Source organism: Anabrus simplex, chromosome 2 (genome assembly GCF_040414725.1).
Source record: "Anabrus simplex isolate iqAnaSimp1 chromosome 2, ASM4041472v1, whole genome shotgun sequence".
Lineage (NCBI taxonomy): Eukaryota > Metazoa > Arthropoda > Insecta > Orthoptera > Tettigoniidae > Anabrus > Anabrus simplex.
The window spans coordinates 583,895,120-583,915,091 of NC_090266.1; the positions used below are offsets into that span (position 1 = coordinate 583,895,120).

The 19,972-nt window shown below is 40.2% G+C and overlaps 1 protein-coding gene across 1 annotated transcript in view; it reads left to right on the forward strand.

The window, feature by feature from the left end:
• Positions 1-950: 950 nt before the first annotated feature.
• Positions 951-19,972, forward strand: part of LOC136862934 (neural cell adhesion molecule 2) — a 485,522-nt gene continuing 466,500 nt past the window's right edge. The window contains exon 1 of the mRNA XM_067139223.2: positions 951-1,080. Within this exon, the coding sequence (XP_066995324.2) occupies positions 1,037-1,080 (44 nt within the window). The 5' untranslated portion in view covers positions 951-1,036. The remainder of the gene's footprint in view (positions 1,081-19,972) is intronic.

Genomic DNA, 19,972 nt, shown 5'->3' on the forward strand with positions numbered 1-19,972 from the left:
AACACGGTCACAATGTCCACTTCATGTTTCACAGATGTTTCATTCACATATATCATTCAGAGAGCATACTCATGGTCTCTGTTATTTGATAATATGGGAAACCAGCCTCCTCCTTTAGCGTAGTTCTTAAATGTAAAGGTATCCGTTCTACTATATTTATGCCTACTGCGAGTACCGGAAGGACAGATATTTCCAGAACGTACGTAAGAGTGAGGTTTGCGTCCGCTTCTGTGGTGTAGTGGTTAGAGTGTTTACCTCCCATCACCAGAGGCTCGGTTTCGATTCCCGGCTTTGCCACGTAATTTGAAAAGTTGTATGAGGGCTGGAACGGAGTCGACTCAACCTCAGTAGGTCAACAGAGTAGAGGGGTGTTCGATTCCCACACCAGCCATCCTCGAGTTTGAATTCCGTGGTTTCCCACTTCTTCTCCAGGCAAATGCCGGGATGGTACCTAACTTAAGTCCACGCCATTTCCTTTCCTTTTCCTTGCCTATTTCTTCCAATCTTCCCACTCCCCACGAGGCCCCTGATTAGCAGGTGAGGCCGCCTGGGCGAGCTACTTGTCATCCTCGACCTAAAGGCTCACGCTCCAGAACACCACCCTTGAGGCGGTAGAGGTGGGATCCCTCGCTGAGTCCGAGGGAAAAACAACTCTGGAGTGTAAACGGATTAGGAAGGAAAGACGTAAGACTGAGGCTTGCCTGAAACAATATTGGTAGGGCAGGTGATTAACCTGGAATGTTGTCTACTCAAGGAAACATCACTCCAAAATATCATTAAGGGATACAACGTACCTGTATTATGTTTCGCATTAATATCAGATACCAGTGAACCTAATGTTGAGCTAATACAGCAATAATAATAATAATAATAATAATAATAATAATAATAATAATAATAATAATAATAATAATAATAATAATAATAATATACTTCTTTTGTTTCAGTGCCAGTTGTGGATGTTCAGGGAGTTCTTGGCAAGAAAACGAACCTCCCATGCGACATTGTGCCCAACAAGGAGGATGATGCTGCCCACATGGTGCTGTGGTTCAAGGAGGCTGACGGCGAGCCACTGTACAGGTGAGGAACATTGGTGACGCAGTCATTCCCTGTATGGAAGTCATTAATTAAGGATAACTGATTCACTTGCAAATACTGTTGCTAACTTATATCTTACCACTCTCATTAGCCATGTACAGATTAGTCGTCCAACAAATTTTAAGAAACAGATGTTGAGTGATTCAGAATGTGATGGAAGCCCACCTTGGTTATTGCGTTAAATATAGTATAGACACCAAAGTTATCATGCATATTCTCCTTCACTCCCTCACCCTCACACAGAGATATAAGTAAGAAATGGACACCCACTGTTAGCACAGGGTATCGAATCATAGAGAGAGAGATTTATTAAAGAAATAAATCATCCGTCCTCCAATGAGGGTGACCATTCGGATCCGGAATACAGTTTCTATTTCAATGGAGTTAAAAAATATCAAGAAATGAAAATTTAATCGTTGAAGCTGTTACTTCTATTTTCCCAGGGTTAGTGGGGGAGAAATGTCAATCACGTTTTCAGGTACAGATGGAAGAGAATGATTTGCAGAGAGTCCCCCAGTATCTGTATTACTATTTTTTCTAACTCGCAGAATGGAACTTTCAAGTTTTGTAGGCAGTTCGATATCTGACTAGGGAGGGCGCCTCTTGCTCCGAATAGCAGGCCTCTGACAATCCACCGATCGATAGGTATTTTATACTTAGATGAAAGGTAAGGCAAGCATGGAACATAAATAGCTTGCTTTTCTAGGTCCACATCCCGAGCCTGGTCAAGGTCCCTTTCAAAGCGAATAGTGGGATCTAAGACCATCGCTTTAATGTCCTCTCTGTTGATGGTCATACTGTCTGTGTCCTCTCAATTTGACCTTCGGCAGACGGTGAACGGCGGTGGAAAATAATAACCCGGGATCTCCTAGAAAACGCGTAGGGATACGGAGAGTTGCCACTAGACCAGCACTGTGTGATCGTAAGGGGAAGGAAGCTTGCGCTGAAAGAAGTCACTTGTTTTTTAAATACCAGTGTGGGTATCAAAAGCTTGTCGTCTCTTCCTCTCTTTCAAATATCATACAGCACACCAGATGATGACAAATATTCCCTGGAGACTTTTGGTTTCATTAGAAGCACGTATTGCTGAGGAACGTGAAGATAATTTTGATCACTGCTACTACTATCATTGGGAGTAGAGACGACTCGAAAGCTGCTGAAGTTGTGAGGTAAATACTAAAGCGCTTTGAGAAGATTCGACTCAATAACAGCGCGTGTTGTGATACTGCCTGAATAAGAAAACTGTAATCTTGAGGCCACAGTTACTTTTCTCCCACCAATAAGCTAAACCACTAGATCAAATCCACATTATTATGGGCTATGTACTTCATTATCTATTCAACCTCCTACCATTTTATTAAATGCGTGAGATTAAACTGAAAATTACTTCTATATACCGGAGACATGAGCTGACTGAGTGACAAGATTTCTCTGTTCTCTGGCGGTCTACTGGTTTACTTTCAACGACTACATTCACCATCTTTCTTCATAGTCGTTCCCGACAACAGCGTTGGTGGCATGAACTACGTCTACACTATCCATGGATGACGAACAATAATCTTATATTTATGAATGACATGGTCACAACATCGGCTGTTACAGACAGTGATGGAGTTAACCGCAGTCCTTCCCGCTGGAGTGGTCTCATACTGAGAGAGATCAGTGGAGAAGTTTTCCTTTGGATTGGAACCTCCAAGGAACCCGAGGGAGAGGTCGTCCAAGGAAGACGAGAAAGTGATCTATGGATTAAGAGGCCTTTGGATCAGGGGAGACTTGAAAATAGATTATTGCGTTCATAAATCTAAGCCCGTCCGCTTCTGTGGTGTAGTGGTTAGTGTAATTAGCTGCCACCCCCGGAGGCCCGGGTTCGATTCCCGGCTCTGCCACGAAATTTGAAAAGTGGTACGAGGGCTGGAACGGGATCCACTCAGCCTCTGGATGTCAACTGAGTAGAGGTGGGTTCGATTCCCACCTCAGCCATCCTGGAAGTGGTTTCCCGTGATTTCCCACTTCTCCTCCAGGCAAATGCCGAGAGGTTCCTAACTTAAGGCCACGGCCGCTTCCTTCCCTCTTCCCTGCCTGTCCCTTCCAATCTTCCCATCCCCTACCAAGGCCCCTGTTCAGCATAGCAGGTGAGGCCGCCTGCGCGAGGTACTGGTCCTCCTCCCCAGTTTTATCCCCGACCCAAAGTCTGAAGCTCCAGGACACTGCCTTTGAGGCGGTAGAGATGGGATCCCTCTCTGAATCCGAGGGAAAAAGCAACCCTGGCGGGTAAGCAGATTAAGAAGAAGAAGAAGAAATCGAAGGCCTCGATGGAGTTATTCTCGGTGGGAACGTGGGAATTAACTAAGTCAAAATCCCCTTGCTAAACCAGCCTCTGAAAGGCAGGAGATGTTGATTCATTTCGATATGCTCCCATGGTCACAAGAGTTCAATAAACACGCACGTCCATTACAATGTACAGTTAACATACACATTCTTACGGTAAACAAGTAGTCATTTAGTAGTGTTACGAATAATTTCTTAGACTAAATGTGATCGGTTGGTAATTTATTTCGAGGAAACTAACCCACTTCGAGATCCAGAAAGCACAATGTTATTGTTTGATCGCGCTACACTACCTTTAGTTCAGATGTGGGATGTTAGCCTGCTAATGGAAAACTTTGTCATTCCAGAATGATGGAAAGTTTACTTCACGTGGTAGAAAAACCTTCTGCCTCTAAATAAGAAGATTACCTATGAAATATAGGAATAAGTTTTCACGATCTCACCATCGTCAGATCAAAGCAGACTTTTAACTTGTACTAGGAGAAAAAGCGAACTTCTTTGGTGTGGAAAATCATTCAGGACCATCTGGACTCTTGAAGATTCACTACATTATACAATTTTGGTCGCCAAGGGCCGTCAGGTCTTTCGCTAATCGCCCATCCAACATAGCCATGGTAATACAAGGGTTACCTGGTGTTGGACTTCTCCTCGAGTGCCTTCTTCACCGGTTTACGAGTATGAATGCTTCACCGTACCCCTAGCGTACGTTCCTGATTTAGATGAAGGGAACTTTTCTGAATAGCAGAGTATCTCGCTCTTCATTCGCTGCCCATGGTAGAAATGAACAGTCCATTCTGGTTACATTTTTGAACTCTGACCATGACTACTCTGTAAAATTAATTCCGAGATCTACAGATCATCTTCCTATTCAGCAGCAGTTATTTTTCGCACAATTCAAGATAGTTTCTGTCGTTCCGCTGTAGACAACGTTATCCATTATCAGGTGATATTGCAATGTTAACCAGACGTTATGTAGCACTTTCCACAATATCGACAACAAGGCTTTCCCAACTTTCAATTGGGATAGTTTCCTTTTGATTCCCTTCTTATAACAAGTACGACCGATGGGAAGGGGAATGTTATCCTATATATTTCTAGTCTAGTTAATATGGGAAGGTCCATCTACACCTTGTGGATAAAAGGATGAATTTCTGTACTTTTATATAAGTTTATTGGTAAAATAAGCTGCAAAAATCCCTAAGCCCTGCTTGTCGCACCCCTAACGTATTAGAAGTACATACGTTAGTTGTTTTTTTTTCTATTTGCTTTACATCGCACCGACATAGACAGGTCTTATGGCGACGATGGGACAGGGAAGGGCTAGGAGTGGGAAGGAAGCGGCCTTGGCCTTAATTAAGGTACAGCCCCAGCATTTGGCTGGTGTGAAAATGGGAAACAACGGAAAACCATCTTCAGGGCTGCCGACAGTGGGATTCGAACCTAATATCTCCCGAATACTGGATACTGGCCGCACTTAAGCGACTGCAACTATCGAGCTCGGTACGTTAATTGTTAAAGTGTTAGTTGTACAAATGTATATTGAAGTGTAAGACAATAATTTATTACGAATTTCCAGAGCATGGCACAATGTACTCGAAGCCTGAATCTGATTCTTCCGTACAATAATCTGCTTAGTTTTAATGCCAGTAACAGTACGTCCCAAGACGTGGTCACCACGGACTAAAGCAAATACTCTTGTGTGTCCTTGTGACAATTTCTCCTCAGAATAGATGAACTCATTGAATTATTATCCCTAGGTAAGGACGCCTTACAAGTTCTAAACCTGTCTTCGAATTCAGTACTCACTATTATTATTCACTTAACACCGATCAGAATAATTTATGTCTGTGGTGATCTGTAGTATCATGTCTCTTTGTTTGTGCGCCTGTTGCGACGTGCGTCAAGCCGCAGCGAGCGACATTTCATGTTTGACCTGAGGGACTTGAAGGTGTGGGAACTAGGTTGTGGAAGGAGATGGGTTGAACAGCGGCGCCTCTAGACGTATAAAAAAAAGCAATATTCGATATCGGAGTTGGGAGAAATGCCAGTCGATCGATATGCATGGCAATGTCAGCAGTTTCTGTGCAGGGATGTTCAGAAAGCGTACAAAAAGATAACATGTTCTTGCGAGGTGTTGGCCTAACAGTAAGTGAGGATGGCATAACAACTGTTAGAGCGAAGGAAGACAGCTGCCAGCTCAACTGACTGCTTCACAACAATTTCCGTTTAGAACTTGCGCTTAACATTATCATTGTTAAATTGTAAGAACAAGTGAAGATAAAATCGCACCAACGACCCTTTTAATACTCTAATGAGACAATCCACTGCATCACAATGAAGAGACCCAAAAAAAGGGGAATGTAAATCTATAAAATAAAAAGTAAAGCAATCAGTTGGGAAATTTACGAATTTTATCGCGAAGACTCCTGCGGCTCACCAGCCAATCACATCTAGGACGAATTTCATTAGGCCTATTAATAGCACGTGCTTCGTTATCATTCACTTAAGTTCTTGTATAAGGAAGATGTATTTTCATGTTCATATCTTGAATTTATAGAGAACAATCTGAGATCTCGAATGTTACGATGCACCAATTGGACGTGAAAAGCGATAGAAAGCAGATTAGTGTCTGATTTACATCACCATCATCATCATCTGATTAATCTTTGTTATTCAGGTCAAGGCAAGCATCAACTAATTATAGGGCAAATTTAGTTTCGAATTTCAAAATTAATCACAATGTTGTAAGTATTAAGCATGGAAGAATATGTAATGTTATGAGGGGTAAGTTAAGCTTCTTAGAAACCTGGAAAACCGATCTTGATAGCTGCAGTCGCTCAAGTGCGGCCAGTATCCAGTATTCGGGGGATAGTGGGTTTGAACCCCACTGTCGGCAGCTCTGAAGATGGTTTTCCGTGCTTTCCCATTTTCACACCAGGCAAATGCTGGTGCTGTACCTTAATTAAGACCACGGCCGCTTCCTTCTCACTCCTAGGCCTTTTCCATCCCATCGTCACCATAAGACCTATCTGTGTCGGTGTGACGTAAAACAAATTGTAAAAAAAAAAGGTGGAAATACAGAGTAGGAGTGTTGAACGTAGTCAAACAAAGGATAGCGGAAGTTCATTTTTTCACACCAAGACCAAATATTTAAATGTTATTTCGAAAACAATTGTTTTAGAATTAATCGGACTGAGTAGCTCAGACGGTAGAACGTTGGCCTTCTGAGCCCAAATTCGCAGGTTCGATCCCGGCTCAGTCCAGTTGTATTTGAAGATGATCAAATACGTCAACCTCGTGACGGTAGATTTAATGGCACGTAAAAGAACTCCTGCAAGACATAATCTGGTACCTCGGACGCCTAAAATGCACACTTCGTTAGTGGGACGTAAAGTAGCATTATTATTATTATTATTATTATTATTATTATTATTATTATTAGAGCAATCAACATTTGCGTACACATTTCCGACAGCTTAATTTGGCCTTTTTGAATGAAAGAAGGGACACATTTCTGAAAAGTATACTATAGGTCTACCTAGGAAATGATGGAAACGTTGTTCCCTTTCACAGCCTTTACCATTCCGTGGTTTACTAGTTAACTCGAAAAATTCTTCACATACACCTGACGTAATATTTCTGTGTTAGGATTTCTATTTGGGTTCTGAAATAATTGATTTGACTGTTTTTCTTTATTCAATGTAATATTTTCGTTCCGAAATTTTTCTTCTCTGGAACAATTTTCATTGCTCAGCCCTTTATGTCACATGCTCTCAAAATTACAGTATTCTACCGAAATGTATGATACTTCCCATTTTATGCACCGTTGTTTTGACATATACTGTTTCCAGATATACTGTGTTCGAATAGTATTTTGTAGAATAGCACTGTACATACGCCAACAATCCTGCTTCAATATATTTGATATACTGCCTGTTCCTTGGGCCAACTCACAGATGTCATGCATTCCTGATTAATAACTTTATTCCGAAGTATTTCACACATTTTACAGATATCAGTTCAATCCTCTTACGTCAAAACAGTACTCTAATGCAGACAAAATAGTTGACGGAAACAAAGAAAAATCAAGTTTTCAAACATTGTGTTAGGTAGTGCAACAGTGATACTTATAGCGATTATACTTGGATACTTTCCTTTAAGTGTACACATTTTATCTTCTTTTTTCCATACCTTCTCATATAGGCCCTACTTCGTTTTCATTTGTTCATTTTCTGTCCAGGGGGCCGATGACCTAGATGTTAGGCCCCTTAAAACAACAAGCATCATCATCATCAGCAGCATTTGCTGTCCTGCTTCGTTACGAGTTCTCCACACCTGCATGCTGCCGTACCCATTTAATTTAATTGAGTTTTGTTATTCCATTATCCGAATATCTTATTAATCCTGATCCCTGAATCAGCTAGTGCTAAATTCTTCCTTCTATGGGTGTGCAGTCTACCGCCGGCTACGTACAGAAAAATATTAGTTTAGTTATATTTCTTATTACATAATTTGTATTGTTATCAGCAATCTAAACCCATCAGATGCCAGAAAAGATATGTGCCATCTAGCGCAAATAATTCAATTTATACAAAAGGCATCTCCCATGTTTCCTATTTACGCTACGTGTTGCCTGCAACGCTTCAGCGGCAAACTCGCCCAGGCTGGGTATCAGTGACCTTCAGTGACATGGTGAGAGTTTATTGCGCTTGGTGTCGTGCATTATTTGCCGGCTAGACACAAAGGCAAACGGTGTTTTCCTTTCTTCCTACACACTCTGTAAGTATGTTATCTAAATTGACTGATGAATTATTTTCCTATGATGGTCACATCTTCGAAAATGAAAAAAAAATACACACATTTATTAGTACTATTCTTATAATTATCTTGTTTTTCGTGTAATTATATACGTTGGATATTGTATTTGGAAACACTTAGAATGCTAAAAAAATGCATCCTTTCGTCTACGGTACCAGTTTCGCACGGGCAACATCCAGGAAATTCCCATTCACGTCACTGCTTCCCTCTTTAAGCTTAACTGATGTCGATGGTACCCCTGTAAATACTAGAATAATAACAGAAGTGTTTCTGTCTTGTATGCCATTGTCCAATTGAACTGTCTATAGCTAATCTCCTGAGAGAGCAAATCCTTGTAAATGCCGGGTGGAATATTCAGTGAATCGTTTGGAGCTTCAATCGCAATTAAGCGTCGGGTAACACCCCGGAAAACTTCTATCATGACACTCATTGCTTGCTGTGATTATCAGGATGTTTTTCAAGTCGTCCCCAAAAAGGCCTTGATCTGCCAACTACTAACAGGTCGCATCACTGCAATATTCTGGAGGTTTAGAAAACATCATAAATGATGTAAAAGTCAGTGAAATTGTGAAATAGGACGCATGCCCTGCTTACACATAGTACTTGCGTGATTTTAGCACTAACTGTTTAAGAACGGTGGATTAGGTTGTCCTAACAATCTTAGTACAGGAATGGTCACAAATCAGAATACCGCGTGAATAGACCGCGTGGTTATGGCCGCGCAGATGTGGCATTTTATTCGGGAGATAGTGAGTAGTATGAATAGAGTATATTCTGCAACAATGGGTCCTGAATCAGCATTTTTCCATGGAGAGTCAGTACTATTTTTAGTAGTAGGATAATGTACATTCTCGATAGTTGCAATGACCCAGTGTGAGGTTAAGGCTTCATAATGACGTCATAACCTAACGTACGAGAGCAATTCTAACATCACAGGCTCCCCTTTGAGGAGCCGAATCGGTCCGTTCACCTGTGGGTGAGGTTAAGACGTAATTATGACGTTTTAACTTAACCTTGTCCACGAACGCTAACCTAAATTCACCTAGAATCACGCAGGCTCTTTACGGTCTCCCTTTGGAGGAGCCGAATCAGTCAGGTGACGTGTAGGTTATGTTAGGATGTCATTATGACGTGTCAACCTAACCTTGCTCACGAACGCTAACCTAACATCGCACAGTCTCATTACCGACTCCCCTTCGAGGAGTCGCATCAGTCAGGTGATCTGTAGGTGAGGCTAAAACGTCATTACGACGTGTCAACCTAACCACGCGAATGAACGCTAACCTAACCTTACATTGCCTTTGTTCTGGCTCCCCTTGGAGAAGCCCAATAGGTCAGGTGATATGTAGGTGAGCTTAGGACGTCGTTATGGCGTTTTTAACCTAATGTTGCTCATAAACGCTAACATAACCCCACACAGGCTCTTTGAGAATCCCATTGGAAGAGCCAAATCAGTAAGGAGATCTGTAGGAGAGTTTTGAACGTCATTATGACGTGTTAATCTATCCTTGCCCACTAACGCTAACTTAAGTTCACACAGGCTCTTTATGGAGGAACCTTATTGGTCAGGTTAGTGACCTTGGCGGAGTTCAATCGGTCGGGTGACCTGTAGGTGAAGTTAGGACGTCGTTATGAGGTATTAACCCAACCTTGCTTCTTGAGAACGCTAACCCAACCTCACAGCGCATCTTGACGACTAGTTCGTGAGTTAGCTACATTGTGGAGATTTGACTAATTGATGGCGCTTAGCAGTTAGCAGTTCGTTCTGTGTCCTCCACTATATGGCATTGAATGGACAAAAGTAATCAAGATGTCGGGGTGTGCACTCATACATCACAGCGATGATTTCTGATAGTTAGCCTGTGAGTTATTTGCTACGTGTAGAGTTTGGTTTTTAATAACATATTGCGCTATATGTTGCTTGTATGCTTACAACAGTCGGCTTAAAATCTTCTGTTAGTTGGCCATTACCCCTGATCCTATGTTTCGTTTCCGATGTTCGGAACTCTCAATTTTTTTATTACATACCTTCTAGATTACAGATTTGAACACTAGAGACTTCCAGTAACCTACTACAACTACTTGGAACAGTCTATGTCGCTATATGTTGCTTGCATGCTTACAACAGTCGACTTAAAATCTTCTGGTAGTTGACGGTTACGTCCGAACGTATGTTTGTTTGTTTGTTTTCGATGCTTGGAACTCTCAATTTTTATATCCCCTCTACCTTACAGATTTGAACACCAGAGACTTCCGGTAACCTACTGTAGCTTTTTTCAGTCTCTAGTGTTAAGATCCGAAACAAAAGTAAAGGTATAGGCGGAGATAGATCAAAAGGTAGGAGTCGTCAGGAAGAGCATCCGGCTGTAAAACATGATCAATTCTACATTACGACACTGATAACACCTAAGTATCGAACACGAATCCGTAAGTTTAGCCAGAGAGTTAAACATATGCTTTCACGAAATATTAAAGACGAAACCGAGAAGGGCATCTAGTTATAAAACTATATTGAAGATCAATCTCTTGTGTTAAGAAGTGGAACGAAAGTAAAGGTATAGGCTTAGAAAGAAGGCGTCAGGAAAGGCATCCATCCGCAAAACATGCTCAGCTCCACATTACGGCACAGATCACACCTTCCATCCCACTGGGAGTGCGGAAAAAAAGCGGAGGAAGAAGAAGTCACGGTCGGAAGGCTAAATTTCCGCGTGTTAAGTTAATAAACGCAAACAGAGAAGGACATCTAACAACAAAACAGAAAACTTTACCTATAATCCCTGTGACGAACATGAATCCATCAGGTTAGCCAGGGAGTTCAACTTATGCTTTCACGAGTTACTGCTATTTGCTTTACGTCGCACCGACACAGATATGTTTTACGGCGACAATGGTATAGGAAAGGCCTAGGAAGTGGAAGGAAGCGGCCGTGGCCTTAATTAAGGTACAGACCCGGCCTTTGCCTGATGTGAAAATGGGAAACCACGGAAAACCATCTTCAGGGCTGCCGACAGTGGGGCTCGAGCCCACTATCTCCCGATTACTGGATACTGGCCGCACTTAAGCGACTGCAGCTATCGAGCTCGGTCACGAGTTACTAAACATGAAACAGAAAGAGATTGGCATCTGTCACCTTAATTAAGATACAACTTCGGAATTTGCTTGATGTGAAAATGGGAACCAATTAGGCTTCAAGTATTTCGGATATGTATTCTCCCTGGATGGTAGTATAGTAAGTGAGATTGAATCAAGGTGCAGAAAAGGTAATGCAGTGATCTCGAAGTTGCGATCAACAGTATTCTGTAAGAAAGAAGACAGTTCTCGGACGAAATCATCTTTAAACTGGTCTGTTTTCAGACCAACTTTGCTTTACGGGAGTGAAATCTGGGTAGATTCAGGATATATTATTCATAAGTGAACTGTATCACCTGTTCATGGTCCAGTAATCATCGTATTTAATGATGAAATAATAATTCTCCATCATATTAGTAATGGCATGGTAATTTTTTATCATCTATTTTGCCTGCTTTTTTAAAATACAGCACCAACTGGAGCCCGAACTCTGTGTTTTAGGAGGTGTCATCCCCCAGAGCCAGTATAGGATCAAGAGAGTATTCATGTAGACCACGGCCGCAAACGAACGTTTAGAAAGCAGTTGTGGGAGTGCAAGAGAAAACTTTGAATTTGTCACATTGAGCTGAGTGTGCCAACTCCATGCAGACGAACACGAGCATTCCAAGTTGTGCAGATCGTCACTTGTTATAGATGTTTCTACGTAGGCGCCAATTGAGGGGTATAGAAGCAAAACTCACATTGTCCACTTTTCATGATTTACGTAAAGCTGAAAAAACTCTCAAATGTGCACACCTGGACGAATCTTGCTATATACGTTTCTATTGACATCTTGAATGTGATAATAAATGCCGGACACTTGGAAGAAAATAATAATAAAAATACAGTTTATTGAAGAGTAATGCATAATTTTGAAACATAGTTGTCTTGGGAAACTTTGTCCTTATGAAAATAGAATCTCTCATGAAACCTGCTAAGGTCTTGAGCTCCAATTTTACGGCATAAGAAGGCTCTCTGACTGTGATTGAATTCTGGAAACTTTGGTAACCTCTTTTAAGAATATCTGGAAGAAAACAAATTCAAAACATGTAAATACGAAAATTTGGAATAGTGAAACCTTCCCTTAATACTCAACCTCCAGAGCAAGAAAGTGCACATCCAACTCACCTCATTTGCTTCGCCTTGTTTCATTTTCAGTTAGATTGTTCTTTACTCCTGTTGCGACTTCTTTCCTCTGGAGAACATGGTTTCACACCTTCTTCCATTTATAACCCTTATTTTTGGGAACTATTTATCTTAATTCAATAACTGATGTACTGACGAAGCCTTCACCTAACAATATGACATAACCTGTAACCTAATGTAAACATGGGATACACACAATGCTCTCGGAAACAAGTGTAGCAACATGATTGGTGTAACCGGAGAGTGTCTTTTGCTTCGTGCTGGGAAGTGGATAATGTGAGTTTTGCAACTAACCCTGAATTTCAGAATGATTTTATACAAGTAAAATGTTAGTTTCGCTACAAGTGTTTCATTGGAAATGATGACCATTAAGGTAGAGAACATGCCTCCACACAGAGCTCAAAATTGACAAAAATGGAGAATGTGAGTTTTGCTTCTACACCCATCAATTATAAGAGACATCGGACCGTATTATATTATTTTATGGAAAGGTTATGTCATTGCGGCAAGATCCAGAAAGATTTCATATGTATGTTTTCAAATTCAAATGAACGTTGAATAGCAACTGCCACCTCACAAAGAGCGGTTGGAGATAGTCCTGGGATTCACCGACCGTAACGGACAATGCCTACCCGTATAAAGCGAGGGCAGCCGGCGAGCTCAGCCTCATTCGTTCTAATATTTCCTTGAGTGCCGTTGTCCGTCCGTGATTGACAGTGTGCAGTGCATAACGCTCGCTTTCAAATGTAAGATTGCATACCTTTTGTCTAACTGGAAGAACTCTGTAAACTTCAAAGTGTTACAGAAAGTAACTAACTCATACGAATATTGAATGTGATTAAAAACTGTATATTCAGATGTAAATAGCTCATCCCAGCTCAAACTGTGTATATGAATAACATGAAGATAATCGAGTTCGCGGATGTTTTGAGTGCGGGTCGCTCTAATATGTAGTGTATGCCTTACGAACTTGTCTGTGACTGGTTTTCCAACCGTAATAGGCGGTACTTTTAACGAACTGAATTAAGAGTAGTGAGATTTGTCCATTGGTCTCGCCTAAGTCACAGTATCGCACGTGATTATTACGAGGAAAATAACAAGAAGAGTTTTCTGTCTGCAGCAGTCAGTTCCAAAAAGCATTAGCTCAAGCAAGAAGCGGATGACAAGTCCAGGGGATCGATTGCCGGTGTTCCAGAATCAACGTCCAAGCCAATATGATGGCTTAAGTCAACCACGTGTTCCAGCCGGGTGGCTGGAGGCAATGACAGATGACAATGAGATGACTTAATCTATATTTTTAAGCATGATATACAATAGAGACTCGCGATGCCCTGTTCATTTCTTTTAATTAATCTTGTATATAATTTAATTAGTTATATGCCTTAAGCATAGTGACGTTTTCATTTTATTTAAAATAATTCAACTTGGGGCTGCAGACACGCGTGTGTTTTACATTTAGATTTGATTATAAGCTTTGTGGAAACATTAGTACTATGATTAGATGTATGATTTCGGGAGCACCTTTTGTTTAGTGCAAGTTATGATGTCATTGTCTTTATTTAATCACGAGGTAAAGTCACCTCTAGTGTTTGTGCGGGAATTTGGGTTATGTTCTCAGTAGTTAAGGCTACTTTATCCACGAAGCTTGCTATTTTCAGCTTGGAGCCAAACCTGCAATTATATCATATTTTTCCATCATTGTGAGCTAGGTTCTTTGAAATTAATAAAGCAACGGACCGAAGCGTAGTCGTGATGAGATGAGAATTTAGACGGGACAAATTATGAGCCCGGATTGAGCCTATAAATTCGAGTATGATCTCTGATATAGATGTGATTTAGTCGCGAGGCGACTCTATTGAGCGGCTGAGAATAAACTGTGATATAAACCTGCGTTACTCTAGATATGAGAAGCCATTAGTGCCGATGTATGGATTTGTGTGATATACGGCTTGTTATTTCGCTCTTGGATGGCGATATTATTGACGCAGATGTTGAATTGCAAGGAATGCTAAATGCATTTTGTTTTCCTGCCTGTTGTGCGGTTGAAACGTATTTGTGCAATCCACTGGGGCAAATACATTGTGTCAAGAGCAGGTACTCGAAGTGTCGGCGACCCGAAGGATCCTCGGGGTGCGTTCGAAATTTCCCCGTTATTATAGTAAGCTAGACCCGATCGGGCTGTCTACAGTGAAAGTTTGTTTATGTCCGTTGCTCATTCATTGCATTCTCCGCTCAGCTGTAACCGTCGCCATTGACGTCCCAGGGCTCGCCCACTTTTGGGGCGGACACAAGTGATGATGTTTTGTGAGTCCAGACAGGATATCAGGATGTGATATCAAAGGTATTTACATGTTTTTTTTCTTTTTAGAGGAGGTGTCCTCAGTGTGTTATACTTGTTTGGGTGTATTTTTCTTGTTTATTTGGTTGTATTATTTTGCATAGGTGTAGAAGACGTTGTTTAAGTGTGGAACAGCACGCTCTCTATTATGGTCGCAGGTTCTGACCTATCCAATTGTATCCGGGCGGACCCGAGATAGTAGAATCAATGTATTTTGGGGGATAGTGTGTCTGTTACAAGACTGTGTGTGTTTCTATGTATGTGCTACTGGCCAGGCCGGGTTCACCTGTAAATATTTGGGCGAGACGTGAGTATTTTTATGTGTATCAATGCAATGTCTTGATATCTCATGGCTGTATGCCACCCACGCATTCACCTTCGTTACTCGCCACTTACGACTTTGTTTTGACAGGGTTCGTCACCCTCATGACGACTCAGTCCTGTGAAGTCAAAATTTGTAATTTGCTTTGTAAATTTGTAAACTTGTTTTATAATTTTGTTTTGTTATCGTATTTACTCATGCGTTTTATCCAGTAAACTTTGTTCCGAGCCTTATTTCAGTGACTTCTCATTTACTAAAACATGTAGTCTTGCACCTGTCCTATTTTGTTTATGTTTTAGATAGATTTTAACCCGATGTTAAATCGGACGGTGCACGCAGGTTCTCGGCTGAGCTAGGCCAACGTCATAAGGACAGGGTAAGGTACATAAGTTAGAAGTAACAGACATGAATGGAGCGAGAATTACCACTGATACGAACAGGTAGGGACAATGGCAGGATGGTACTTGCAATGAGGAGAAAGAGACGGCTATGTTAGGGATGAAAGTTGATGAAAATACACGTGTAAACCGGCTTCCTTAGTAGGATCATATGAGGTGAATGCAGGAGGATAGGTTATCTAGGAGAATAATGGACTTAGTCATGGAGAGTAAAGGAAGTAGAGGGAGACCAAGACGACAGTGATTAAACTCAGTTTCTATTCATTTAATAATAAGAGGTATATTGCACCCGTCCACCTCCCGAGTCCCAGACTAGCATTTATCTCAGGGGTGTCGGTTCATTATTTAAATCATCAAATATAAATATAACGGCATAATAGAACACGGGGATGAACGGAGCAACTAAAAATTAAAAGGGGGAAGGCTCGATCGTAACTTGAATTTAAGGACTCCATGATAGGACTAGGAAGTGACTGTTACTTTAAAAAGGGCATCATCTAACTACAATAAAAAGATTATGAGATTGGTTTCCTTTGAAATAATTTGCCAGGAGGAGCGGTTTATTACGCCATTTGACGTATAAAATTTTGATACACGTGGCAACAATATTTGAATTTACACACATGTTACATATATAAATCACTTGCCATACCGCAAGTGGTATCAATATCTTGCTGTGTTGCTTCTGAAATAAAATGACATTTTGGAGGTATAATTTACGGATCGATTCCATTTGAATCGAACCGTCACTCAAAGATATAGCTTCCTTCTATCGGGAGCCCGAGCATAACCCATGTTACGGTCGGCTTCCCGATTTAACTAAGATGACGTACTCCGGCTATATACATTTTTCCGAGACCGGTACTCGGACTGGGTAATGTTTCTCGTGAAGTGCGAAAACTGGATTCCACGGACAGTCCCTATCTTACGATATCCAGCTGATGCCATACCACTGAATCAGCATTTATATATTATTTACATGTGATCTGAATTGTTACCAGTTAGCCTCAGTAGACTACTGACACAGATGAGATAACGAGAAGCGATGGGAAATACCGTGCCAGTGACCCCCCTCGCATCGCGAGCGAAATAAACAAACACGCCAAGTATGCAGTCACATCGTCCCATACGGAAACCGTATAATAAAGAGATACCAAATGACTCTAATATTATCATTCTCAATATTCAACATACTAATAGAGGGATATTGTCACCAAACAATTTAATCCACGAAATTATCATCCTCGAAATTATTATTATTATTATTATTATTATTATTATTATTATTCAACGGTTCCTGGCACTGTCACGTTTGATTAATATCATCATTATTATGCGGGACGCAAACACAAATGGTTATTACTGTTATCATTATTATATCCCTCTCGTGATTATTATTATTATTAATGAATAGGTGACTCAAGATATTATTACTATTCACGTCACTTAAGAGATTATTATTATTAATGGACCGGTCACTTCCGCCAAATTATATATTAAGATATCGGTCGCAATTACAAATTAATTCACTGATCAACCAACGACATCATTACAGTTATTATTATGACAATTATTATTGATCCGACCGCGGTGATTTAACATCGTCCTTACATTGTTATTATTATTATCGGTTGCATATTATCATTTAGATTCCCGTTTAACATCGTTATCAACGCTCAATTAATTAAGGCGGTCCAATCCTTTATCTGCAATATTTATATTTATTATTATCACGACATCATGATTGTTCACACTCGTTATTACAATGAATACAATATACGACCATTTCTGTGGAATCTGAACTCTTATTATCCTTAAATCCGTTGTATCTCAACGAATAGCTGTGCAGTCTATTTATTTCGTACATGCTGTCACGGGTTCGAATTCTACCCGCTGCGTAACTCAGTATTTCTCTGTGACACTGCCCGTACATTTTACACTCATATCAATATCCTAAGTGTCTCTCGTACGGAATTTATTTTCCTCTCTATCTCAATATTCCTCGATTCATTTATTTATTCCTCACAGAATTATCAACTGACTTATTTATTCATTTCGGACATCGTACGACCTTTTATTATCTGACTGCAAATTCTTTCACATTTTCTATCTCATTTGGATCTATGCCTTAGTTCATTCTCCACAAATAATCGTAACATCTTGAAATTATATTTACCAAAATTTGACAATCATGGTCTCGTAATATTAGCACTACATGTTCCGGCTAATGAATCGCAACTTCAAAACGCGACATTTATACGTAAAAAAAAATTGGACCGTAATTTAAACCACACGTTCATTAACATGTACGGATTATTAACACCGATCTACATTTCAATATTATTAATCGATCAAATTAAGTTATCACGCACTTTAATTCCAAATTAAAACGACCTCCCGTCATTAAATGATTCCCAATAAACTCAACACTTGATCACATAAATTACATGAATTATTATTATCTCCAAATCGTATTAAAAAAAATATCTTCACAAAAAAAGTAGTTATATTATTTATTTATTATTATTATTAATATTTTAAAAAAATAATAATTTCGCCTGTAATACGGTAGTCCACTCGTAATATGTTTAACGCATAACCCCTTTTACAAATTCAATTTATTCTGGCACTAAACACTCCAGATATGATTTACTTGGAAATATTATATTAATCGCATCTCACAAATTTAACAACTTCACTTTGAAAATATGACCATATTAATTTCAACAAAACACTCTTGGTATGGCGAAGCTGGATTTTCCTTCCATGTCATTAAATGGCTCGTTAAAATGACAAAACATAAAAGCACATATCGGGTCTTATTTAACTAGCATAATCAAAATCAAATGTAAAGAAAATTATCGACTACAAAGAAAATATGAATGCATGCATGACTTAACGTACTACACTATATATACAAATTTACATCTCCAACAAACTGAATACATAAAAGACCCGATTATTTACATTATTATGATTTACTACTGTCCGTGCTATAAATTTAGGATGGGGTCGTTAAGCGACCCATCTTGTTACAGAAGGTAACCAAGTATAATCAAATTATTCCCATTTTTCCCATCACGATAACATTTCCCAAATATATTTTACAGTTTAGTACTCATCTTAGTTATCGGTATTCCATTGCAGCTTTGCAGACGAGAGGCTTCATCCAGCCCCTCTCTGCGTTTTACTCCTCCATCCTTAATGGCGTAGTTTCACAAAAGATTTCCTGGCACATTATTATTATTTTACACTCATATCTTGATTACCACAAACCTTCACCATTTACTACGTTAACACTGTATACTTTAATTTGGATACAACAAATTTCTATCCTAGACCCAAGAATTTAATATATTTACACTATTTAATCTTCGTCCACCTACCGCACAATGGACCTGGACACGTACGACGTGGTGTCAACTATTTCGCCCGTCGCGATACGCCCGATTTATACGGCATTCTTGACGTGTTCATTACATCGGTTCGGTATAGCTAAGTACAGGCTACCACTTCCTTAAAGTACTGTTCGTCACACAGTCTATTATGTACGTACTTATGGTGATATATTTTATACTACTCTCTTGCAGGGTAATTACTTTACGTCACTGATTATTCATAAATAAAAAAAACACTATCCTACGTTAACTATTTCCAGATTTAACATGTTGCTTGAGCGCGATCACACTTTACAAACACTGGCGGATGCTCGCGCCATTAAATGACTGTACGTCCGTAGAATTCTAAGTTACCGGCGACCAACAGTTCAACTCCCGATATTCAATTCACGTGTGCTGGCGACCGTCAATTCAGCTCCAACGATTCAAGACAAGTGTGCTGGCGAGCGTCAATTCAGCTCCAACGATTCAAGACAAGTGTGCTGGCGAGCGTCAATTCAGCTCCAACGATTCAAGACAAGTGGCTCGCGACCGTCAGTTCAGCTCCGTATATATGGATGAAGCCTTTTTCCCGCGGATTTGTTGACGTCATGCCCCTTAGGGAGGGGGTGGATTTTTAATATCGGTACTTGCACTCCGAATTGGAAGTTAAAATTTACATCAAATTAATCCACTCCGCTAGCATATCTGCTGGATAAAATATGAACTCCAGGTGATCACAGATTTAGGAGATATGGGTGGATTTAGCTCCTCACATTTCGCGCCTTTGTAAGCGTCCCTGACAACGTGGTCTCCTTTCAGCCAATGAGATTCAAGCTGTCCGGTTTCCAAGAAATCCAGCCTTCAATTTAATTAATTTGCCAATAAGTATTGATTATTTTTCCATGCGTGACATCTAATAAATTCATTACATCCATCCGCGTACTCATATTAATTTATTACTGAATACTTTTGTAGTTACGAAAATATCTCATCCATCATTCCTTAAGATGGTATCACTGAGTCTCCCATCAAATTT